The 25,564-nt window shown below is 38.2% G+C and overlaps 2 protein-coding genes across 2 annotated transcripts; both read left to right on the plus strand.

Moving 5' to 3' along the window:
* The first annotated feature begins 284 nt into the window (after nucleotides 1–284).
* On the plus strand, nucleotides 285–13,347 carry mcm8 (minichromosome maintenance 8 homologous recombination repair factor). Its single transcript, XM_047157755.2, has 18 exons — nucleotides 285–955; nucleotides 1,876–1,968; nucleotides 2,089–2,171; nucleotides 2,261–2,410; nucleotides 2,560–2,663; nucleotides 2,755–2,953; nucleotides 4,147–4,232; nucleotides 4,447–4,595; nucleotides 6,683–6,881; nucleotides 7,015–7,045; nucleotides 7,855–7,995; nucleotides 8,097–8,238; nucleotides 8,321–8,516; nucleotides 9,792–10,011; nucleotides 10,788–10,997; nucleotides 11,208–11,284; nucleotides 11,471–11,660; nucleotides 11,752–13,347. Exons 1-18 carry the CDS (start codon nucleotides 760–762, stop codon nucleotides 11,842–11,844), a joined length of 2,559 nt encoding a protein of 852 aa, XP_047013711.1. The 5' UTR covers nucleotides 285–759; the 3' UTR covers nucleotides 11,845–13,347.
* crls1 (cardiolipin synthase 1) lies at nucleotides 13,295–17,695 on the plus strand. The gene is made up of 7 exons (XM_017477035.3): nucleotides 13,295–13,830; nucleotides 14,196–14,333; nucleotides 14,441–14,570; nucleotides 14,791–14,876; nucleotides 15,049–15,117; nucleotides 16,329–16,420; nucleotides 17,312–17,695. Exons 1-7 carry the CDS (start codon nucleotides 13,300–13,302, stop codon nucleotides 17,400–17,402), a joined length of 1,137 nt encoding a protein of 378 aa, XP_017332524.1. The 5' UTR covers nucleotides 13,295–13,299; the 3' UTR covers nucleotides 17,403–17,695.
* The last annotated feature ends 7,869 nt before the right edge of the window (nucleotides 17,696–25,564 follow it).

Consider the following 25,564-nt stretch of genomic DNA (forward strand, 5'->3'; position numbering starts at 1 on the left):
CTCTCATGGATAAAATAGATAAATCACTGATACACAATATAATACATTCATACAGATCTGGATAAGTACAAATGGTGCAAGACGACAGTCTTCGTTTAAAGACAATATAATAACAGGAATTTATTTTATATTGTCTATACAAAACTCATAATTCCTCATACCACGAGAGAAAAAAAACCTAATCAGTTTCGATTAGGAATATTGAATGCGGACCTGGCAACGCAATGCAGGATGAAGTGCGCTACCTTTCGATTAAGCAAGTCATTTCCTCAAACCGGAAACCAGCTCCACGGCGTCGATTCCCTAAATTTTACAACTTTGACAGTTTTTGATAGTATGTGGAATTGGGCACTCATGTAATAAATGAATTATTTATTAAATAAATTACATGAGTGCAAAAGCACACAAAAATACAAACGATTCACTCAGGAAAGTGAGCGTAATCACGTGACCGGAAGTGACGCTTTACCGCCAAACTTGAAGCGTTGTTCCTCAGAATGTAAATACCACAGCTCGGGTGAAAGCCGAACCGCAGGAAACTTTTAAACACCGTTTACTGATATATAATTTAAATTAGTTAGCTAATGTGATGTAAATATAAATATCCAGTCGTGTAGGTTCACAACTCGGGCGTGTCAGTTTAAAACTGTGTTAAAATTACTCGTGCTAATCCACGTTAGCCTGCTAAAAGTAATTACAGGCTGTTGATATCCAACACACTGTGTATATCATTTTGATCTGGTGGGAACAGGAGGAAAGATGAACAGCCATGGAGCCGGGAGAAGTTCCTGGAGAGGTGGAGGACGTTCCTGGAGAGGTGGCAAAAGCGCAGAGTCTGGTGGAAGTAATGGATGGAGAGGTGGAGGAAGAGGGAATGGAGGAAAAAGCAGAGGCTGGAGAGGTCGTACGTGGGGAAGAGGAGGGGGAAATTATTCACCCAATAACACACAACGTGGTGAGGCTTTGGAGTTACATCAACTGGGGCTATTATATCACCAATTCCACTTTTTCCAGTTCTGATATTATTCTGGTGTGAGAGCTCTGTGTATTGCTGAATATCCCATATCACATACTGATCATCTCAAGGTAAATATTTTGCTTGTATTTCCTCATTTGTAAGTTGCTTCAGATAAAAAGCATCTGCTAAATGAATAAATGTAACGAACCCAACATGCTGCAAGATCTGTGTCTTGTCAGTCAGCGTAACGCATTGCCAGCACAAAATACATCTGTGAATTGGATCAGGCCAATTATGGGCCTTGGTAACTACAAAATCACAAGCTACCATTATGAAGGGTGTTCCAAAAGTCTCCATACATAAGGGAAATTAACCCTTTTTTATTTAGCAAAATGTAACTTTATTTGCAAAGCATCCTCTACATGCCACTTCTTTTTAAACGCACACAGAGTTGTCTCTCCCAACTTTGGCTCCTAGTTTACCAACAGTATCGTGTGATGTGCTTGCCATGTTTCTTGTCAAAGTCCTATGGGAAGCCAAACAGCTCCAAAGCTGGTCCAAACTGAGCTACTCAGAAGAACTGCACATAGCGGCCCAAATACCTGCACGACCCACTGGGTAGTGTGGCGCGAAACACTAAAATTCAAAACTGAATTGGCAAAGCCCTAGAAAGAAACTAATAGACACGCAGCAGGAAATGGTTTATGAGCATAAGAAAACTCTTAAGACTTCAGAGGTCTTATTGAAATGTATTCATATTGTTTATCTTTTCATTTAAATAATGTACATGAATAAATCTGTGCTGAGGGGATTTGTGGATACAAAAAGTTTGAGATTCCACTTTAATGTAAATAAAGCCATCACCTGAGAAACGACCTTGTTAGTGACAGCGTGCTGCTTTATCTTCTTGTGCGTAGGTGCAGGGATTTCTTCACCAGTTCCTCGTACAACCCAAGCAACACTTGACATAACTTGTCCTTACAAAGGATGGAGGCTCTACTTTACAGAAGGTTTGCTTGTTGTGTTTATTTTTTGAGCAGCACCTGAGGTTTGTAATCTTATTTTTTTTAGTCTAAAGTAATTAAATAGTGCCTTATTAAATGTTTTTTCGTCTTTTTTTTTTTTTGAAGGTTTCATTGAATCTTCACCTTATGTTGAGAAGATAAAGGCATTTGAAAAATACTTCACTTCACAAATCGATCTTTATAACAAGGTATACATCAAATAGAATCTGCTGACCTTTTTCTGTGCAATGTATAATGAATGTTCTTATGGAGAAACTTTTTTTTTTTTTCTCAACAGGATGAAATTGAAAGAAAAGGCAGCATCTTGGTGGACTACAAAGACTTGCTTGTGAACAAACAGACTTCCACAGCAGTACCTGATCTTGCTCATGAGCTTAAAGACATGCCCGAAAAGATACTGGACTGCTTGGGCCTAGCCATTCATCAAGTCCGTACTTGGTCATTGTCATTAGCAAACCACTGTTGTATTCAAAATCTGTGGCTATAAATTCAGTGTAAAGCATATGAACCTTTTTCAAGGGGGTGTTCATTAATCTCGATGATGAAAAGCTTAGCCTTTTCTGCTTTTCTGTACAGGTGTTGACAAAGGATCTGGAAAAGCATGCTGATGAGCTACAAGCCCAGGAAGGGCTTCCTGCAGGGGCAACCCCTATTATTAACATACCACACATAAGCGCTAGGTATTGGTTCTTTTATATTTTATTTGGTGTTTAACCTTGATGATATTGAAGAGTAGTGGAATTCAATACTAATGCTTTGTGTTTTTTTTAGGATTTATAATTATGAGCCTCTCACCCATTTGAAGATGCTCAGAGCCAATTTATACGGCAAGTTTGTGGCTATTAGAGGGACTGTGGTGAGAGTGAGCAACATCAAACCAATTTGCACTAAGATGGCGTTCATCTGTAACATGTGTGGAGACACTCAGAGTCTGGCTCTGACTGATGGGAAGTACAATGTACCCACTAAGGTAAAACGTATTCTGCTATTTCCAGCTCTTGGCTTTATGAAAATGATGGTGTGCTGTAAATGAATTATCTGCCAGCATGTTCCATATATCTGACTAGATGTTAAAGGCTAAAATTGCATGATCTGGACAACTATGTAAGATTCTACCAAGGTTATAGTCGTCTACTTCACAGGATAGTTGTCTACTTCACAGCACTATTATGATACAGTATGGATTCAGTATTTCTAAAAAAAAAAATAAAAAATTATAGTATACATTTGATTGATAACTATTAATACATTTTTAAATGGGTGATTAAACATATAAACAATTATTTATTATATAAACATTATTGTGCAACATAAAACCCAGGGTTAGTCTTAGCAACTACAGCAAAATACTGTGTAAAAAAAAAAAGTTTTTATTGCTACTTTTTTTTTCTGCAAACAAATAGAAATGAAACTCAACAAATTTTATGATTCACACTATATTATAATTCCATTGTTTCTATTAGAGACACAAGTCGATTTTGAAAACAAGGTTTTTGTGTAATATATCAATAATGAAAGGTTTTCCATGTAAGGTAGGTAAGTCCCAACTCCAAGCAGGACCGATGAAGTAATAACTAAATATTATAGACCTGTAACACGTTATGGACATTCGTGAGTAAAAGTAAGCTTCTTCGTATTCTCAGTCTTTTCCATAATATGCACAATATCCTATTCACATCTGAGAATAAAATAAATAACACACACACACACACATATATATATATATATATATATATATATATATATATATATATATATATATATATATATATATATATATATATATATATATATATATATATATATATAATGGATGGATGGATGGATGGATGGATGGATGGATGGATAGATATAGAGAGAGAGAGCTCACGTGGCTGCACACAATATGAATAGGCTCCTATCTGATTATTAAATAAGTCATTTTATCAAATGATCATAATCACATCGATTCATTTTACAGTCCTATTATTTATAGTAAAACAAAATTGGGTGAGGAAGCTGGGATTTTGAGTCGTATTTTCACACCCTGGAATGGCGGTGGCTATATGTCACTGCAGTAGACGCATCTTGCGGTATTAAGGTTAACAATTAATCGTTCATTTAAATGACGATCGATCGTGGGAATTTGTGTAAATTGACCTCCATACTGATGATGTTTTGAAGTGTCTTCAAAGAGAATGCCGTGGACGATCTTTTACCCCAAACAGAAGTTCACCACTAACGCTGACCGTCGACTGGCAGACTATAAAGTAGGAGGTTTTGTTATATATTTAAATCCACACTTTTCCTCCTCTGTTTGTTCATAACCAAAACTCCAGATTTGTTCAGTGTTGTCTACACAGACGTTAACTGATTTCTGTTCAGATATTTCCAGGACGGTCCCCCCCCCCCCCCCCCCCCCCTTTTAAAATCCCATGAGTGAGAGATGTTGTATACAGTTTAGTCAGTACATGTATTCGACAGGGTTCAGGAGCTGATATCAGATGACCAGCGTGAATCAGGGCGTATTCCCCGGACCATTGAGTGTGAACTCACTCAGGATTTGGTGGACAGCTGTGTACCAGGAGACATGGTCACCATCACAGGAGTTATTAAAGTGTCTAATGAGGAAGGTTGGTACCTCAGTGCACAGTGTTTGTGATATCAGAAATGTTGAGCAGTGAAATTGTTTGATGAAATCAGATCATAGTTACAGTGCCCTCCACTAATATTGGCACCCGTGGTAAATATGAGCAAAGAAGGCTGTGAAAAATTGTCTTTATTGTTTAACCTTTTGTTTAACAAAAAAAAATCACAAAAAATCTCTGCTGTCATGGATAGCAAACAATTGTAAACACAACACAGGTTTATCAAAAAATATATATATTTTTTAAAGATGTGTGCAACAATTATTGGCACCCTTTTAGTCAATACTTTGTGCTACCTCCCTTTGCCAAGATAACAGCTCTGAGTCTTGGAGAATACATGGCAAGGGATCTGAGACCATTCCTCCATACAGAATCTCTCCAGATCCTTCACATTTTTAGGTTCATGCTCGTGGACTCTCCTCTTCAGTTCACTCCACAGGTTTTCAATGGGTTTCAAGTCAGGGGACTGGGATGGTCATGACAGGACCTTGATTTTGTGGTCAGTAAACCATTTTTGTGTTGATTTTGATGTATGTTTTGGATCATTGTTCTGCTGGAATTTCCAACCATGGCCAATTTTAAGCTTTCTGGCAGAGGCAGTCAGGTTTTCATTTAATATTGTTGATATTTGATAGAGTTCATGATGCCATGTGTCCTAATAAAATGTCCAGGTCCTCTGGCAGAAAAACAGCCCCAAAATATAAAAGAGCCACCACCATATTTAATTGTGGACATGAGGTACTCTTCCATATGGCTACCTCTCTGTGTGCACCAAAACCTTCCCCGGTGTTTATTGCCAAAAAGCTCTATTTTAGTTTCATCTGACCGTAGAACCCGATCCCATTTGAAGTTCCAGTAGTGTCTGGCAAACTGAAGATGCTTGAGTTTGTTTTTGGATGAGACTAAAGGCTTTTTTCTTGAAAGCCTTCCAAACAACTTGTGGTGATTTAGGTGACTTCGGATTGTATTTTGGAGACTTTCTGACCCCAAGACACAATTAACTTCTGCAGTTCTCCAGCTGTGTTCCTTGGGTTGAGACAATCTAGACTCATGTCCAAATCCAGGTTGATTCATACCATTTCCAGTTGACTGGAACTTCTTAATTATTGCCCTGATGGTGGAAATGGGCATTGTCAATGCTTGTGCTATTTCCTTATAGCCACTTCCCATTTTGTGAAGCTTAACAACCGTTTGTTGCACATTACAGCTATATTCCTTGGTCTTACCCATTGTTAAGAATGACTGAGGGAATTTGACCTATGTGTTACCTCATATGTATACCCCTGTGAAACAGGAAGTCATGGTTGAACAATTTCCTGTTCCTAGTCACCCAGGTGTACTAAAAAAAATATCAAATATAACTGGGACTATATTGCAAATATATTTTTCTCATATGAATTCATAGGGGTGCAAATAATTGTTGCACACCTATATTTAATAATGATATTTGTTTTGGATAAACCTATGTTGTGTTTGCAATGGTTTGATATCCACAAGAGCAGAGAATTTTTGTGACAAAAGTCTTTTAACAAAAGATTGAAAGGTTAAACAGTAAAGAGAATTTTTCACAGCCTTCTTTGCTCATATTTACCAAGGGTGCCAATATTAGTGGAGGGCACTGTATATAGTAAGTAGATTTGTTTACTTTGTTATAAACTACTTAAAAAGTATCTCTATTGATTTAATATAAGAGTAAGATATATCTAAGAGTTAAGTCGGCTGGTGTTATTTTTAAAGTAAGCATGTAGTAGAAGCTAGTCCCAGCTGACTGTCATTTTTGCTTAAGCTACTCTGCAGATGATGGGCCCTCTACTGTCAGATTCAGTATACATAGGCCACACTGGTGTTGACTTTAATCTGTTAAGTCAGTGAATGTCTTTGTGGGTTTTTTTTAATTTTTTTATTTATTTTTTTTTTAACATAATTCATTCGTTATTTTCTAGCATACCATTTAAAGCAGGTAATAAACATGTGAAACAAGTAGTTTCAATATTAATTTATAATTATTAAAAATGTATATGTTATACTTTTAAAATACAATTTATGGCTTGCTTGTTTTTGGCCTCTCACAGGGTTTGGAAGAAATAAGAAGGACAAGTGCATGTTCCTTTTGTATATAGAAGCAAACTCTCTCAGTAACTCAAAAGGGCAAAAAACCAAGTCTGTGTCTGAACCTGAAGGCCAGGAGACATCAGTAGAGTTTTCGCTCAAAGATCTGTATGCCATCCAGGAGATTCATGCACAAGAGGACCTCTTTAAGTTAATTGTGAAGTGAGGGACAGTTTGGCTTTTTTTTCTGTCAAATGCACTGTAGTCATGATAAGAAAACTGCAGCATCATTAATAAGTCCTACATGAGTGACTAGACCTCTAATGGTATGTTAAATTGCTCTCATTTTTTGCAGTTCTCTTTGTCCAGCCATCTATGGGCATCTGGTATGTATTTGTGAGTGAGTGTGTGTGTGAGTGAGTGTGTGTGTGAGTGTGTGTGTGAGTGTGTGTGTGAGTGAGTGTGTGTGTGAGTGTGTGTGAGTGTGTGTGAGTGTGTGTGAGTGTGTGTGAGTGTGTGTGAGTGTGTGTGAGTGTGTGTGAGTGTGTGTGTGTGAGTGTGTGTGTGTGAGTGTGTGTGAGTGTGTGTGAGTGTGTGTGTGTGAGTGTGTGTGAGTGTGTGTGAGTGTGTGTGAGTGTGTGTGAGTGTGTGTGAGTGTGTGTGAGTGTGTGTGAGTGTGTGTGAGAGTGTGTGAGAGTGTGTGAGAGTGTGTGAGAGTGTGTGAGAGTGTGTGTGAGTGTGTGTGAGTGTGTGTGAGTGTGTGTGAGTGTGTGTGAGTGTGTGTGAGTGTGTGTGAGTGTGTGTGAGTGTGTGTGAGTGTGTGTGAGTGTGTGTGAGTGTGTGTGAGTGTGTGTGAGTGTGTGTGAGTGTGTGTGAGTGTGTGTGAGTGTGTGTGAGTGTGTGTGAGAGTGTGTGAGTGAGTGTGAGTGTGTGTGAGTGAGTGAGAGAGAGAGTGTGTGAGTGTGTGTGAGTGAGAGAGTGTGTGTGAGTGAGAGAGTGTGTGTGAGTGAGAGAGTGTGTGTGAGTGAGAGAGTGTGTGTGAGTGAGAGAGTGTGTGTGAGTGTGTGAGTGTGTGAGTGTGTGAGTGTGTGAGTGTGTGAGTGTGTGAGTGTGTGAGTGTGTGAGTGTGTGAGTGTGTGAGTGTGTGAGTGTGTGTGTAAAAGCCACTTTCAATTGATTGATTGTTATTTTGTAGCTTGTTAAGGCAGGATTAGTCCTGGCTTTATTTGGAGGCTGTCATAAATATGTGGATGATAAGAACCGAATCCCTATAAGAGGAGACCCACACATGCTTGTCGTAGGAGATCCTGGACTTGGCAAAAGTCAAATGTTACAGGTACACATTTTCGTTTAAACTAAAATCCTAAGATGCATTGTAATTGTCATAAGTGGATCAAACAATTAAACTTTTTTTTTTCTTCTTGATTGTATTTATAGGCAGTATGCAACGTCGCCCCACGTGGTATCTACGTTTGCGGAAACACCACCACCACCTCAGGCCTGACTGTCTCTCTGTCCAGGGACAGTGGCTCTGGAGACTATGCACTAGAAGCTGGAGCTTTAGTGTTAGGAGATCAAGGTACATGAATAATCTCTGACACATGTGTATATTAGCACATCATGTACACAGGCTGCAGCTGAGTTCTGTTTTGTGTCTCCAGGTATCTGCTGTATTGATGAATTTGATAAGATGGGGAATCAGCACCAGGCCTTGTTGGAAGCTATGGAGCAGCAAAGCATAAGTTTGGCCAAAGCTGGAATTGTCTGTACTCTTCCAGCTCGCACCTCCATCATTGCAGCAGCTAACCCAGTGGGGGGACATTACAATAAGGCTAAGACAGTATCTGAAAACCTGAAGTAAGCATTTAGAACAAAATGGAATTTCTTGAGTAGACTTGTTTACTCAAAATAAGTGAAGTGGTATAAAAATACACTTAATTAGCAGTTTATTAGTACACCAAGCATACATACATCAACTATTTTATCATGTAAACCTACCTAGTTTCACTTTGTAGAAATGTACCTATTGCTATGCACATTTTTTTTACCTGCTTTCTAAAAGCTCTATCTGTGGAAAGGAACTACCAAAGGATTACATAATTTGGGAGCGGGCCATTTTTGTGGAGGCGCAGTGGTATTTCTGCCTCCTGGATGGATTTGACCTGGATTTGATCCTGAGGTCACACTATTGCCTATGAGGAATTTTTACATGTACTTCCTGTGTTCATGTTGTCTAGTTTACTCCCATCAGTAACATGCCAATAGGATTGCTGTCTCTAAACTGCTTGGAGGTGTGAATGAGTGTGCACCTTAACAGATCAAAAGCAAACAGCACTAAATACAGGTCTGAGTGCGATCCAATCACCCAGACCCAGATTTGCAGTGATGGTCTGACTGCATTACAGGTGTACTATGAATGAATGGTAATGATTCCTAATGTGTCCATGACAGCATCAAAAGATTGCATAGTCACTGGTGTTGCTAGATTTTATGCAGGGTTTTATGCAGAATGGAACCACTTATGAACTATCCATCCACACTGTTGCTGCATGTAACAGCTTGGGCATTTTGCATACATTACATTAATCTCCATATTTAAACACACAAAGTATCCTAACAACTGCATAGTCATTCTTAACATATGGCAATAGTTTGAGTTTGGCAGTGTATGCATTTAGCTTTCGACCAGAAATGTTAAACGAAATGTCTATCATTCACCATGTGTGAAAACACCATCTGTCTTATCTTTCTTATCACCTGAGACAGATGTTAATAACAAGTTTGAACAAGGCCTATGTGCTGACTGTTTTAGGGACCTTGTGCCAGGCCTTCTCAGAATAAGCTGAGAATCACTGTGACCCAAGTCCTAAGACAAATTTGTTTCTGAAGATTAATGAATGAATGAACTATTGACCTCGCAGTGGCATGTGGAAGTTCCACTGATGGATATCGTAAAGAGGGCTAACATAGATTGCATAGAAGCAGTCAGTAACTGTATACCTACAAAGTTACCTATATGGTAGGTGAACCTGATAAAATGGCCACTGAGTGTAGGTGTATGGTACAGTAAGTGTAACTAATAAACACGTGTATTTACAAGTGCACACTGAAGGTTTCCTTCTTCCTCTGTAGAATGGGCAGTGCTCTGCTGTCCAGATTTGATCTGGTCTTTATTCTTCTGGACACTCCCAACGAGGACCATGACCACATGCTCTCGGAACACATCATGGCAATGCGTGCAGGGAAGAAAGGCATGATTAGCGGTTTAACAGCCACCAGGGGCTGCACACATGAGTCCAACATATCCATTCTGGAAATTCCCTCAAACAAGCCTCTTTCAGACAGCCTGAAGGTAACTCACATTATTTTTGTCACTGTTGTAAGCATTTTTATGTATTCCTGAACGTAATTGATAAATAGTTCAACTCATTTTGAATGGTTGGTTTCAAATGTATACAGTAGAATTGTATTGTGTGGTTTTTTTATTTATTTATATATTTAAAATTAGAGGCTTTATAAGTACTAGTATAACAGCCTGAGTAAGGGGAACATGAGACCTATGGTTATTTACTGAGGGTTTATATATATATATATATATATATATATATATATATATATATATATATATATATATATATATATATATATATATATATATATATAAAAGAGTATGAATATTGGAGAGTCTGTTACCAAATATCCCACTCATGCCTAGTTGTGACAAATGCTAGCTAAGTTATCTAATATTTGTCATATTAGGTTTTTAGGATGTCAAAGTCATTAACAGTTTGTATATTCATTTATATGAATAAATTCTGGCATTTATAATGAGAGTAAATGTGTATGTATGTGTGTGTTCCTGTGGCACTTAGTAGGTTCTTGGCTATAAAAAAAACAACAACAATTAAACAATTTATAAATGTACATCAATTATTTTTACAACTACATATTCATGTGTATTGTAATACATTTTGTTTAAAACGCAAAAGTGCCCGAAATATTGTGTTCACTTTCTCCTCTAAACAGAAAATAGAACTAAATAAGCCTGCTAGTCAAGATCATTATCTATGTCTTAATTACTTTCAGTATTACTGATGTTTTCCATAATCATTCCACATTTATTCTCAGGTTCTTCCTGGAGAGACTTTTGACCCAATTCCTCACCAGCTGCTGCGTAAATATGTAGGCTACGCCCGGCATTATGTGCACCCCAGTCTCTCAGCCGAAGCTGCTCAGGTCCTACAGGACTTCTACCTGGAGCTGCGAAAGCAGAACCAATCAGCCGATAGCACCCCAATCACAACTCGGCAGCTAGAGTCCCTCATCCGCCTCACTGAGGTAACGGCCAGAAACAAACAAACACACACACACACACACACACACACACACACACACACACACACACACACACACACACAGAGCTTCTGAACAGCACAGGCATATGGTCATCCATAATGACATGGGTTTCCTTTTGAGTTTATTCTGATAACTTCTTATAGAAGTGCTCAATCCAATGCAAGAGTTCACCGTTTTGCTTCTGGTTTCAAGGCAAGGGCACGTCTTGAACTTCGAGAAAAAGCTACTCAAAGTGATGCAGAGGATGTGGTGGAGATCATGAAACACAGGTAACAAATATAAATGGTTATGTGCTGAAATTCAGATTTTTTTCTCTCCCTGCTAGGATGTTCTTTTTAACAATTATAGCACTTCTGTGTATATACACTGATATTTGGTCCAATCTCTCAGGTTAAAGCTCTGTTCTATTAAACAGTAATGTTAAATGTTGTACTTTAATTTGTTCTTCTGACAAGTTTGACAGATACGTACTCGGACGAATTTGGTCGGCTGGATTTTGACCGATCTCAGCTTGGGTCTGGGATGAGCAACAGGTCAAAAGTCAAGAAGTTTGTTGCAGCTTTGAACCAAATCGCTGAGCGCACCCACAAAACCTTGTTTGAATTTCAGCACCTGCGACAGCTGGCTAAAGACCTCCACGTTCAGGTAAAGAGTTTGTTTTGGTTTTTTTTTACATTGTGTACAATATAGCTCCCTTAAAAATGAATTTATTCATTATGTACACAATATTTTTCAGGTTATTGATTTTGAAGGCTTTATCAGCGCACTCAATGAACAAGGCTACCTGCTAAAAAAAGCACACAGAACATACCAGCTGCAAACCATCTGAACAAAAACTTATTTCAATGCTTTTGATACTGTTTTTAATCCATGTGTGTTCTCTGTAGGTATCTTGTTTGTTACATATGTTACAGATACATATTTATTTTTAAAACAAAAACATCATTTAATTAATTTGATAATTTATTGTATGGTATCTTTAACACAACTTATTTATGGATATACACTCAGTGGCTCTTTTAGCAGGTACACCTAACTTGTATCAATAGCCATTGACCATTTTATTAGATACACCATGATTACCGATTGCAGCCCATCTGTTTTTGTGCAGTTTGTCAGTTCCATCTGTTCTGTCCAGGGAACCATCATAGGGAGATGCTGACCAGATAGAAGGAACATCCTCACTACAGCACTGACACATGTTTTTCTTTGTGTTACTGGTATGAATGGATCATGCACAGTAATGGTGGTGGGATTTTTGCTCGGTTGAGAACAGTGGTGCAGTGGTTATTAACACACTCTGATACGAAGGATTAATCTGTCATGTCTAACTGTACACCAACCAGGTAGATGTGTATAATAAAGTTGGCAGAAAGAATACAGTGTTTAGAACTCTGGCAATGTTTCTACGTCTGACCTGCTTTACCAGTGTCATGCTCATTACTATGTCAGCATCAGTACTGTACCAAATATATTCCACCACTTAAATAATATCTGGTCAGTATGGTCCCTTTCAACTGATGGACATGTAGAAGGGGTCTGACAAATTGCTCATAGCAAGAGATGGGCTACGGGACAGGTTTGCAACACTGATATCGGACTACCCCGTGTCCTGCACACTATTTTCTCTGCTTTAACGTCTATTTCAACTCCAGAGCGGCTGCTTAGTTGAGTCAGGTGTGTTCGAACAGGAAATACACTAAAATGGGAACCTGTGGGTTATAAAGTGTACAATGGGGTCAGTGTGGACCTGTGGTAGGTGTAGATTGTAAAACGGACCTATATTTCTTGTTACGGCAAATCGAAGAAAGAAAATATTAATAGGCAGAGTGTGTCTCTTTCCACATTATTATTTATTATTATTATTATTTTACAATAAATATACATTGTATCTTTAAATTAACCATACAGTGCTTGATACAGCACATGCGTGGTGTTGTTTTTTTATAAAGTATTTGAACTGGTAATATGTCTCTTTGTGTTTCACGAAGCTTTCGCATGACAAAAGATAAATACACTGCAATCCGCAATACAGTGAACTTTGGTGCTGTTATTTCTTCCGCCGCTTCGCTGACGTCTGTCGCAAAAACAGGACCGGAATACGGCAAGACAAAACACGTTGAGCGCTGACAAGAGGCGCCGCGTGTGAAAGCAGATACTTTATACAGAGAAAAACAATGACGATATCGAGACTGAACCTACGCTTACGAGATGAGAAATGAAGCAAATGACGATTCGGTGGACATCATTGATGAAATAAGGTGGTTTATAGTTTGTTCCAGCCATGTTTTTGGCCTTTTCCAGAAGTCACCTGCGAAGTTGTGCGAAAGGGCACGTACCGCGGATCAGCGTTGGTACAGCTACCCGGTATACACATGTCCGCGACTGTAAAGGGTCACCTCCGGTCTGTCGCCACACCATTCAGCTGACAACCGCTAGAACGGAAATCAAAACTCTTCAGCGATCGAAAGCGAAGTTTTCTTCGCCCTGCCCTCGGCCCGAGTGTGTGCACTTCTTCGTCGAGCAAGTTGTGGAGCCAGCGTTTCCCACAAGTCTGCCATTCATTAACAAACTAACTGCAAGGACGAACAAGACTCCAGTGAACAGACCAACCGTGAACATCTCGAACTATCAGATACACACATTGAGTCGCATTTTGACTGACGGGGTTAGTATTGGCCTTCACTCGAGATTAAAGGGATACTGTACTGCACCTGGAAAACCGGTTAAAGAAGATCAGAAAAATCAAGAAACTAATCAATGTGAATCCTCATCTTCATCTCCTCCATCTAACGAAGTGCAGTTTAAAGAGCTGGTAAGTAAAAATCACTCGGTCCAAAACCACACAGTACTGTTTCACAATGCAGACTTTCCAGACAATCCAGCACAGTTTGTCGATTTTCCAGATAAACTTACTAAAGTAGAAATAAACTGCTGAGCTGAATGATCTACCTCTGATCAGGAACATCAACAAACCGTGCTGCACTCCAGTACATATTATTTCACCTCTTGTATCTATACTGATTCATGTCCATGTCCAACACCTGCTTACATACTCGTTAATATGATGTTTTTGTTTTTTGACTGCCAAAATTACCCATTACTTCCAGTTATCTTTCATTTGCATTATTTTTAATATTATAATACATCCATACTAGCTCTCTTGATTTATCTTTGCAGTATGAAAATCCATGGACGATCCCCAACATCCTTTGCATGGCCAGGATTGTCCTGTCTCCTGTCCTGGGTTATTTAATCATGGAACAGTATTTCCATGCGTCTCTTGGACTGTTCGCTTTAGCAGGAGCGACTGACGTGGTAAGATCAAGTGTCCTGATAGTCATTCATGTTGTATATATGAACACAGCATTTTGTATATTGGGAAATTCAGACTCACTTCAACAGTGCCTCTCATCACTACACAGCTGGACGGCTACATTGCACGAAACTGGCCAAACCAGAAGTCGGCTCTGGGTAGCGCTCTGGATCCGCTTGCTGATAAGATCCTTGTTAGTGTGCTGTACATCAGTTTGACCTATGCACAGCTCATCCCAGGTTGGTAGCCATAATGCTCCCTTTATTATCGGTTACTGTTATAGGCGAATGTCATTCAAAACGCTAACTGTCTGTTCAATTAATTCACAGAGAAAATATAATATATAGCTACAGCACAACGAGCTTTGTGTAATACTAACCTGCACAGTAATGCAGCGAATTCCTTTCAAGTATTTGATCATAAACTTTAAAAAAAAACAAAAAACATTTTTTTATACAGTTCCACTGACAGCACTGGTGATCGCCAGGGATGTTGCTTTAATTGCTGCAGTTTTCTATGTCCGTTACAAAACTGTCCCTCCTCCAGTAAGTATGAAATAAAAGATATAATGGACATTTAATCATTATAAAACTGTAGTATTAGCAACAATAGTTGCCAGGAATTACAATAAAAACAACACTTGACTTGATAATGAGTAATTTAAGTATTACAATTGTTTGAGTTTTTAGCTCTATAGTAAGTTTTTCCTCTTAACAGGTAACTCTCAGCAAGTTTTTCAACCCATGCTACACTACTGCCCAACTTAAACCAACTCTTATTAGCAAGGTATGGTGTTTCACTTGATATTCAGTGGCCTCTGTTTCATCACTAGAAATTGAAATGAAACAGGTTCAGTAATTCTGGTAACTTCAGGAGTGAACAAATAGTAAATTAATTATCTTGCTCACCATGCAAATAAAAGCTACAGTGTTTTGTTCAGTTCCATATTTTAGTTGCCTGGAACTTAGGTTAATTGGTTGCTAATGTAATGCTATAATGTATGGTGGGGTAGTTAACTGCATTAATACAGACTAAAGAAAATGAACAAGTATATGATTGTACTTGTACATTATATTATACATCAGTGGTCACCAACCCTCTTCCTTGAGATCTGCTTTCCTGCATGTTTCATCACCAACCAAAATCTAACACACCTTTTTTAGTTGATCAAAAACTTAAGGCAATGATTAGATGGTCAGGTGGGCACGGTTATGGAGCTAAAGTCTTCAGGAAGGTAGATCTCCAGGAACAGGGTTGTTGACCACCGATCTACATTATCCTCTTCTTAAAAAATGTTTAATGTAGCACATGAAGTTTACTCCCTCAACAAAAGTCAGCAAGTCATTGGCCGGTGTTGTTATTCTGGCCGTGCATCACATGTAAAAAAAAAATATTATTTGAGTCTGGCTAGCTTATTTTCCTCTCAACATGTTTAACCATGCTTATTTAACCTTACTTATAACAGGAGAGTTATATTACAGGTTTGTGCCTGAGATTATTTTGCTTGCGTTTGGCAGTGTTTCCGAAAACCTGCAATTCCATTTATATTTATTCATTTAGCAGGTGCTTTTATCCAAAGCGACTTACAAATGAGGAATTTTCAATTGCTGATTGGGAACAGATCATCTTTCATTGGTGTACACTAATTAATCTGCTTACTTAAAACTGCTCGGCTGGTGTTTGTGTATCAGGCTACAGGATTTGCATTGAGTAACATGAGATATAGTTATATAATCAGTGTGTGCCGAACACCCTGAAGTATGTTAAGTTTCAATATAGATACTACTTAAAACTTTTATTTTGCTGAAGTCATTAAGGACTGGGTTATCCCTGTTTTTCTGGTGACTTGTAATCTACTGATTTGTTCACCCCTGACATTTTACACGGTTTTGTTTGCCTCATCCTTCTTTTGTTTGCCTCCAGTGGTATTTAAGAACTAAGCTATGGTCACTTTAATATTTTAGTTAAATGAATTCTAGCACTTTTTTGTGTTACAGTTCAACACTGCAATCCAGCTGATTCTGGTGGCTGTTTCTCTCGCTTCTCCCATTTTTCACTACACTGACAGTGTTTTCTTGCAGTCGCTGTGGTATGTATTTCCTCATCCCATTTCACAAGTGTTAGATTTCTCAGTATATTCAGTTTTATTTATTTGTATAGCGCTTTTAACAATACACATTGTCACAAAGCAGTTTTACAGAAATCTATAAATTTCGGATCTAAATTTTAAATAGATAAATTTAGTATATGACTTATTCACCAAGGCCTGAACATCCAGTCTCATCTGAAAGTATTGGAACAGCAAGGCCAATTATTGTTTTTGCTTTTGTTTACATTGAAGGCATTTGGGTTTGAGACCAAACTATGAATATGAGACAACAGATCAGAATTTCAGCTTTCATCTAGATGTATTAACTTAGTACATGGCACCTTTTGTTCGAACCCACCCATTTTTCCAAGTGATGAAAATATTGTAACATGTTTTAGTCTAGCCAAGTCAATCACCAGACATTAACCCAATCGAGCATGCATCTCACCTCCTGAAGACGAGACTGAAGGAAGAAACCCCCTGAAACAAACAACAACTGAAAGAGGCTGTGGTAAAAGCCTGGAAAAGCATCACAAAAGAAGAAACCAACAATTTTGTGATGTCAGTGAGTCACAGGCTCAATGCAGTTATTGCAAGCAAGCGATATGCAACCAAATAAGTGTTATTTACTTTGATTTACTTCGACTTATCTGTTCCTATACTTCTGCTCACCTAAAAATTGGGTGGTCTGATACAAAAGGTTCTATGTTTTATGTTAACACATCTAGATCCACATCTGAAATCCTAAACTTTCGTCTCATATCAGTCTTTAGATCTCAAACCCAAATGTCTTTGGTGTAAAGCACAAACAAATGAATTGGTCTTGTTGTTCCAATAGTTTGGAGGTAACTATTTGAGCTTCTAATTTGCACTTTAATCTTTTATTTGTAGGTATGTCACTGCACTGACGACTGTAGCATCTGGATACAGCTACTACCATTATGGAAGAAAAACTGTTGAAGTATTGAACAAGAGAAAGTAGTTCTCATGTGTCTGTACTGTAACTTGGTAGTGCTTCCAGCTGAATAAGTTTGGGAATCATTTTACTGACAGTGTGTGTATGTGCTTTAAACTGATGCCGAGGTCCAGTTTTCTTTGGAGCTAAATGTATTACTGTACAGCAACCTTTTGAATCAAATTATTTTGATATCATGGTGCGCCATAGTGGTCTAATATATCCAGTCGGTACACAGTCTATACTTCTGTAGAATGTTATTTTTTACCTTTTTTTGAATCGCCACCACATTTTTCTGATTAAAAACGGACTTCAAAACATTCTTTGATTGTTCATTTAAAAACTTTTGTATCTTGAGTAGATTAACTCAAAGGCAATGTCAAGCAATATAAAGTAGCATTTTTGACTCTTTTGATTTCCACTTTTGACTCATCAGTCCAGAGAACATTCTCTGAGAACATTCCAAACGGTTCATCACGGTGTGTTCAGACGAGCCTTAATGTTCTTCTAGGTTAGCAGTGGTTTTCACCTTCACTTCCATGGATGCCATTTTTGCCCAGTGTCTTCCTGATAGTGGAGTCATGAACAGTGACCTTTATTGATACAAGAGAGGCCTGTAGTTCCTTTGATGTTGTTCTTTGGTCTTTTGTGACTTGCTGGATGAGTCGTTACTGTGCTCTTGGAGGAATTTGGGAAGGACACTTCTAGGAAGGTTCACTACTGTGCTGAGTTTTTCCATTTGGAGATAATGGCGCACTCTGTGATTCTTTGGAGTCCCAGAGCCTTTGAAATAGCTTTGTACTCCTTCCCATACTGATGTATTTCAATCACCTTTTTCCTCATCATTTCTTGAATTTTTTTTCAACTTTATCACAGTGTGTAAGACCTTTTAACCTACTTCACGCTGTTGGAAAAAGTTCTATTTAAGTGTTGATTTGTCTGAACAGGGTTTGCAGTAATCAGGCCTGGTTGTGTCTAGTCCAGCTGAACCCCATTATGAATGCAGTTTCATAGGTTTGGGGAATTAGTAACTATGGGGGCAAATACATTTTCATACAGGCCCAGTTGGATAACTTTTTTGCTTCCATAAATAACTATCATTTAAAAACTGTATTTTGTGTTTACTTAGCTTGCCTTTGTTTTATCTTAGATTTTGTTTTAATTTCTGAAACAATTTAGTATGAGAGATGCAGAAATCAGGGATAGAACTAATACTTTTTCACAGAACTCTATATACACTCACTGGCCACTTTAATAGGAACATCTACGCCTGCTCATTCATGTAATTATGTAGTTATCAAATCAGCTGTTCATGTGGTGGCAACACAGTGTATACAGTCATCCGTTAATGTTCACAGCAAACATCAGAATGGGAGGAAATATGATTATGGTGACCTTGATCTCTTGGGATTGGGCACCAACTCACCAAAACTGTACCGGAAGATGTTGCCCCACTTGTCGTCTCAGATAACTGTTCTTTTACTGTTGTACCCCATCTGCCTCAAGGATTATTGTGTTGTGCATTCTGAGATACTTTTTTACTCATCACCTTGAAGAAGTAATTATATAAGTTCTTATATTTTATGTGAATATTAACTGAAGCGTTTGACCTGTATTCGTTGCACTGCTGCCACATGACTGTTTGATTGGATAATTGCATGAATGAGCAGCTGTACAGGTTTTCTTATTAAAGTGGCAAATTTTTTTTGCCATGGTATATGTCGTTTTGCTGTTATTGGAGTTAATTTTCTGCAGATTTTTACAGGCCAGTAAGGCTGTGGGACAGTTTTTCTACAGAGCTATGTTGAGAACCTACAACCCCAATTTCAAAAAAGTTGGGACAGTGTGGAAAATGCTAATAAAAGCAAAGAGGAATGATTTGTAAATGTACTTTGACTTGTATTTAAACAAAAAACGTATAGACAAGGTATTTGATGTTTTACCCAACTACTGCATAGTTTTTGAAGATAAACATTTATTTTGAAATTGATGCATGCAACATGTTCCAAAAAAGTTGGGACAGGGGCTATTTAGGACTAATAACGATGTGACAAGTTGAAATAAGAAGGTGATGTCTAATCGTAGTGTATATAAGGAGCCTCCAAAAAAGGCCTAGTCCTTCAAAAGCAAGGATGTGTCGAGGTTCGCCAATGTGTTAACAGATGCGTCAGCAAATAATCCAGCACTTTGAGAACAACATTTCCCAAAGACAAATAGGTAGGATTTTGGGCATTTCACCTTCTACAGTGCACAATGTAATTAAAATATTCAAGGAATCTGGTCAAATCTTGGTGAGTAAAGGGCAAGGCCAAAAATCACTTCTGAATGCACATGATCACTGATCCCTCAGACATCACTGTCTTAAAAACCGTCATGAGTCTGTAATGGATATCCTGACATGGGCTCGGGAATACTTTGGTAAACCTTTGGTAGACAACACCATTCGCTGCTGCATCTACATATGCGAGTTAAGGCTTTACTATGCAAAGCAGAAGCCATACATCAACACTATCTAGAAGCGCTGCCAACTTCTCTGTGTTCGGTCTCATCTGAGATGGACAGTAGCACAATAGAATCGTGTTTTGTAGTCCGATGAGTCAATATTTCAAATAGTTTTTGGACAAAACAGCCGTCATGTTCTCTGGGCCAAAGAGGAAAAGAACCATCCAAGCTGTTATCAGCGTCAGGTCCAAAAGCCAGTGTTTTGTCATGGTATGGGGGTGTATCAGTGCTCATGGCATGGGTAACTTGCACATCTGTGAGGGCACCATTAATGCAGAAAGATATGTACACATTTTGGAGCAACATATGCTGCCATCCAGAGCAGGACAATGCCAGACCACATTCTGCCCGGATTACAAGCTAACAACAGACCTGTCTCTGAGAATGTGTGGTGCATTATGAAGTGCAAAATAAGGCAACGAAGGCCCTGGATGAATGGGGGAAATTCCGCTTGCTACACTTAACCAAATGGTGTCTTCAGTGCCCAAACGCTTAATAGGTGTTATTAAAAGAAAAGGTGATGTGACAGTGGTAAACAATCAACTGAGTGTGTTGCAGTAATCAGATTTGAAATGAGTCTATATTTTCAAAAATAAATTAAATTCACAAAGTAAAACATCAAATAATATGTTAATAATGTGTTTTCAATATAGTACAGGGTGAACTGAATTTTCAGTTTCTTTTGCATTGTCCATACTGTCCCAGATTTTTTGGAATTGGGGTTGTACACCACATTGTACAGGATTTAAATATTACTTGAATAGCCTACTAATTTTTCACAAATGCAATTAAAAACCATAACATACTAATGTATGTATTATACATAATGTATAATGTATATATTTAATGTGAAGAACTTATCCTAGCATGCTAGGATGCATCACTGTGCTTTGTGTTTCTTTCCAGGAGGGGGCGGTGTTCATTCAGGGAATAATTTAACTCTTTTTTTTTCTTTTCTGAGGTGGAGTCCCAGAGCAATAATCTATACTATACAAGCTATACAATAATACTGTCTGTTTTATATTGGTGTCAGAGCCTTTTACTGATACTGATCATCTGAAACTTATTTTGGAGCCACCCATTTTTGTCCATAAACATACCTATGAAATCCCTTTAGTATATTGATGAATACAGACCCAATGATATTAATGCAGAGCAGAGAAATATTGTTTTCAGCACATCAAACATTCCTGAACTTATCAACCTATGACCGAGACTGAGAAACAGTGCCTTGCATAAGTATTTACTTTTCTGCATTTTGTGTTACAACCTGGAACTGAACACTAAATAGCCCATAATATTGAAGTCGGGGGGAAAATCTATTCCGTTTTCAAAATTATTTACAAATACCAAAGCATGACAGATACCAGAACTTTGTCCTAGACTTCATTTGAGAGCGCCGTGGTCTTCATAATGCTGTTTATTTAGGTATGTTCTCTAACAAACTCTGGGCCTTCAGGAACGGATGTATCTATATTGAGATCATGTGACACTTTAACGTGGTTGGGGGAGGATGTTGGGGTGGACTTACACCTTGAAGTTTAGAAACTTGCTCACCACAAGCAGTGTTACTGCAGCTTGGGTGCTATATTCAGTGAGCAGCACCAAATATGCTGCAGACAAAGTCAGAGACTTGTGCAATGAAGCAGTATGCTCGGTTTCAGATTCAGAGGAAAATGCTTCAAGAATCTGCCAAGGAGAAGGAACTGAATACTAGATTTGATAATGCTACTGTTGATATAAATATTGATTTTCACTTCTGCCATAGCAAAACCTGGGTTGTGAAATGAAATGATCCTAGTTCATGTTAATGATAGTAATTTGTATCATGTTCAAATAAAATAAAAAAGCATACAAGTATAATTCCATCTACACCCATCAGGTGCATTTTTGCATTGCATTAATACCCTGAAGGGCTGTGACATTCTGCTACCATGTGTACTTTAAAAATTTTACGAGGTGTCATTTATGTGTCATTATCTGGAAGCATACAATGAGCGCATGATGGGGCGTGTTCATGGCATAAATGTTCATTAGGCTGGATGAGAGTCATGGTCTAAGTTTTCTCAGCTGTGCAGGAGGGAAAACTGCACCATGCTCGCTCAGCGCAATGTCTTTCATGGCCCACGCCTGTATTTCTAACTGACAGCCCACTGTGACAAAACCTTTCTGTAACACTACAGACCTTTCTCAAGCATCTCAGGAAAAGGACACACCAGTTTACTAAAGCATATAACAAGGGGAGGTTAATACAGCATGATAAGACCACATTTCAACAACTGCACGGTCCTGTAGGTTCATTCTGTATAACATCAAGGAAATTAGACCCTATCTCACTGATCATTCCACACAGCTACTAGTCCAGGCACTTGTTATGTCAAAACTGGACTACTGCAATGCACTACTTCCAGGACTCCCAGCCAGCACAATCAAACCCCTTCAGATGATTCCCCAAAAGGACTACACACCCCACTTCACACCCCTCTTTGTCTCCTGCCAATGGCTTCCTGTAGCTGCCCACATCAAATTCAAGGCCTTGATGCTCCCATACAAGACCTTGACTGGAACAGCAACCCCTTACCTCAATACTCACCTTGAGGTTTATGTTCCCTCCTGCAACCGATGTCTGGTAGTAGCTACTCAGCAAGGCATGAAGCCCTTTTCCAGAAACTTCAAACTGACTGTCCCTTAGTGGTGGAATGAACGTCCAACCTCAAACCGGACAGCAGAATGTCACTATTATTTTTTTTGATGGCTAAAGACCCACCTTTTCTGTGAACACTTAACTAACCCCTAACTTTTCCCCTCTCCAAAAAATAAAAATAAAAAAATCTGCACCTTCACCTGCTTTTGCACTTTTTCCCGTCTAGCACTCAATTAAAAAATTTTGTATGGTAGCCCTACTTGTATTGTTCTTGCTTGATATATCAGCCGTTTGGGCAGAAAGGGGAGGTTCATTCTGCCACCTGGGTTCCAGGACAGAGAAGAGGCTTCATATGTATCTTCCTCATACCTTGAGAAATTGTACCTTGAATAATATAAGAAATAATCCACATTTTATGATGCTCTAACTTAAAATACATCCTATACACTTGCAGATGGACAAGAAAAGATGCTGATTAAGTTAACTATTGTGGTCAAATGGTAGTCAATATTGTATGGGCAATCAGTGTTTTCTCTTTATTTGAACAAATAAAGATTATGTCACCCTGTCCACGGTGTACCCCGCCTTGTGCCCGATGCTCCCTGGGATAGGCTCCAGGTTCCCCCGCGACCCTGAAGAAGGAGTAAGCGGTAGAAGATGGATGGATGGAAGATTATGTCCATACAGTGGGTTTACTAGCACAGGATTATAAGCAATTTACTGTAGTTGTCTATTCACTGCTCCAGGGTCCTGTCTGTGCATGTTCCCCGCATGCCTGCATAGGATTCCTCTGGGCTCCCCTGTTTCCTCCAAATAACTGGTAGATTGACTAAGATAGATGTGAATGAGTGTGTGAATGAGCACCAACATGTGACAAAGCAGTTGTTGATTTGTTTTGTCTTTAACTATGGGTCAGCGTTATATTTAAACTACATGTATACTAAATTTCATAAACACTACACTACAGCTACTGAAAAGAGCTTGTTTGTATGTATTTTTATTTATTTTTTTATAAAGGTTACTTATATTTTGTGTTGTCTTCCCTGTGTCATTTGTAATGCGTGATCTCCTTACTACCTGAGTGATCTAATGACTCAGAGTAATCGGAGTATTTAATAAATGTAAATTCAGAATTCATGTGTGACTCACTAAAGGCACCCAGTAATAATAATAATAATAACAGCTATTAGTAGTAGTAGTAGTAGTAATATTAATAATAATACTATTTATTAATATTTATTGGTCTTCTTCACAAATGTTCCTCCCAGTCTATCTAGTTGTTTCAAAATTACTGCTAGTATTGCTCTAGCAACATGGGAAGTTTCTACATTTCGTTTCTGGGTCTTCAATTGACAAATAAAAATATTTTTTAAAATTAATTATATTACAAGTATAATTTAAGACACAGGGGTAGCATGATGGTGCAGTGGGTAGTGTTGCTGCCTCACAGTTACAGGGTCCCTGTCTCAATCCTGAGCTTGGGTTATTGTCTGAGTTTCAGATGTTTTCTGCATGTGGATTTCTCTGGGTCCTCTGATTTCCCCCCTACTTCCAAAAAACATGCCAGAAAGGTAGATTTGTTAAGCTAAATTGCCACTAGTGCTCTGAGATAGACTGGTGTCCCATCAGGGTGAATTCCTGCCTCACACACACTGTTCCTGTAACCACCACTCAGAAGATTAACAATTTATTTACATATGTATTTAAGGTGCAATTTAATCTCAGTTGTGCCAATAACATATGAAATGCAGTTATGATCATGCAATATACACTCACTGAGCACTTTATTAGGAACACCTGTAAACCTACTCATTCATATAATTATCTAATAATAGCAGCTTCATGGAAACAATTTACCCATCTTCTTGGTTAATTCCAGCATGATAATGCACCATGTCACAAAGCAATAGTCATCTCAAACTGGTTTCATGAACATGACAATGAGTTCAGTGTTCTTCAGTGGCCTTCCCAGTTCCTGGATCTAAATCCAGTAGAGCACCTTTGGGTTGTTGTAGTACAGAAGCTTTGCAGCATGAAAGTGCACCTGAATAGTCTGCAGGAACTGCGTTATGCAATCATGTCAACATGGACCATAATATGAAAGTAATGTTTCCAACATCTTATGGAACCCATGCCATGAAGAATTGAGGCTGTTTTGAGAGCACATGGAGCCGCTAAACAGTATCAGTATAGTGTTCATAATGGAATGTTCTGTGAGAGTATATTTCCGTCTAAACCTATACTGGGTCTGTTCTCAGTAGAGGGCAGCATTGTTCATGTTTCAACATAAAACCAGGCACTCATGCTAGAGTCTCTAAGTGCACAAACACGACAGAAGTGTTTTAATTCTTCAACATATCTTGAGCATATGATATATGAAATGTTTTTGTAATGTTACTGCTCAAATCAAGACAACTGAATCTTATTAAACTGGTGATTCTTAACTATGAATCTTCTTTGACAATCACTGTAAAAGGGAAATAGCTGCCAAACTTTTAATAATAATAATAATAATAATAATAATAATAATAATAATAATAATAATAATACTATTATTTCTATTGAACATGCTTAACATGACATCATTAGAAAGGCTTTATAAAGCCTTCAAAGAGCTGCTGTGACTAGAGCTGAGTCTAGAGTAGATTAGCAATGTTATATAATTTGCTATAATATTTCAGTAATTCCTGTTCCACCAATCTCATGAGGGACATGCAAAGAGTTCCTCAGTGGCAGGGGCTCAAATGTAATCAATCAATCAATCAATCAATCAATCAATCAATAAAAAAGGGGCTATATCACCAAGGACCTCATTTGACTACTTTAACTAATTTTAATTTAACTACATATTCCTATCACTCTGGTAGACATTGTAAACAGACTGTGTGTGGTCACAATAATGAGAATGACATTACTAATATAAACTAATGATATTTTATTTGTACATTTATAGAAATAATTACAACAAAACAGCAACTTTTAGTGGAAAGATACATCCAAAGAGCCTTTAAAAGAAAATGTAAACATTATGATATAAAAAATA

Source organism: Ictalurus punctatus, chromosome 9 (genome assembly GCF_001660625.3).
Source record: "Ictalurus punctatus breed USDA103 chromosome 9, Coco_2.0, whole genome shotgun sequence".
In the NCBI taxonomy this organism is placed as follows: Eukaryota; Metazoa; Chordata; class Actinopteri; order Siluriformes; family Ictaluridae; genus Ictalurus; species Ictalurus punctatus.

Coding starts and splice junctions, on each gene's coding strand:
- mcm8 (XM_047157755.2), top strand. CDS start 760: ATGAACAGCCATGGAGCCGGGAGAAGTTCCTGGAGAGGTGGAGGACGT. Junction 2,172..2,260: donor AAATCGATCTTTATAACAAG/GTATACATCAAA, acceptor TTTTCTCAACAG/GATGAAATTGAAAGAAAAGG. Junction 11,285..11,470: donor GTGGAGATCATGAAACACAG/GTAACAAATATA, acceptor TCTTCTGACAAG/TTTGACAGATACGTACTCGG.
- crls1 (XM_017477035.3), top strand. CDS start 13,300: ATGTTTTTGGCCTTTTCCAGAAGTCACCTGCGAAGTTGTGCGAAAGGG. Junction 14,334..14,440: donor TAGCAGGAGCGACTGACGTG/GTAAGATCAAGT, acceptor ATCACTACACAG/CTGGACGGCTACATTGCACG. Junction 14,877..15,048: donor ACAAAACTGTCCCTCCTCCA/GTAAGTATGAAA, acceptor TCCTCTTAACAG/GTAACTCTCAGCAAGTTTTT.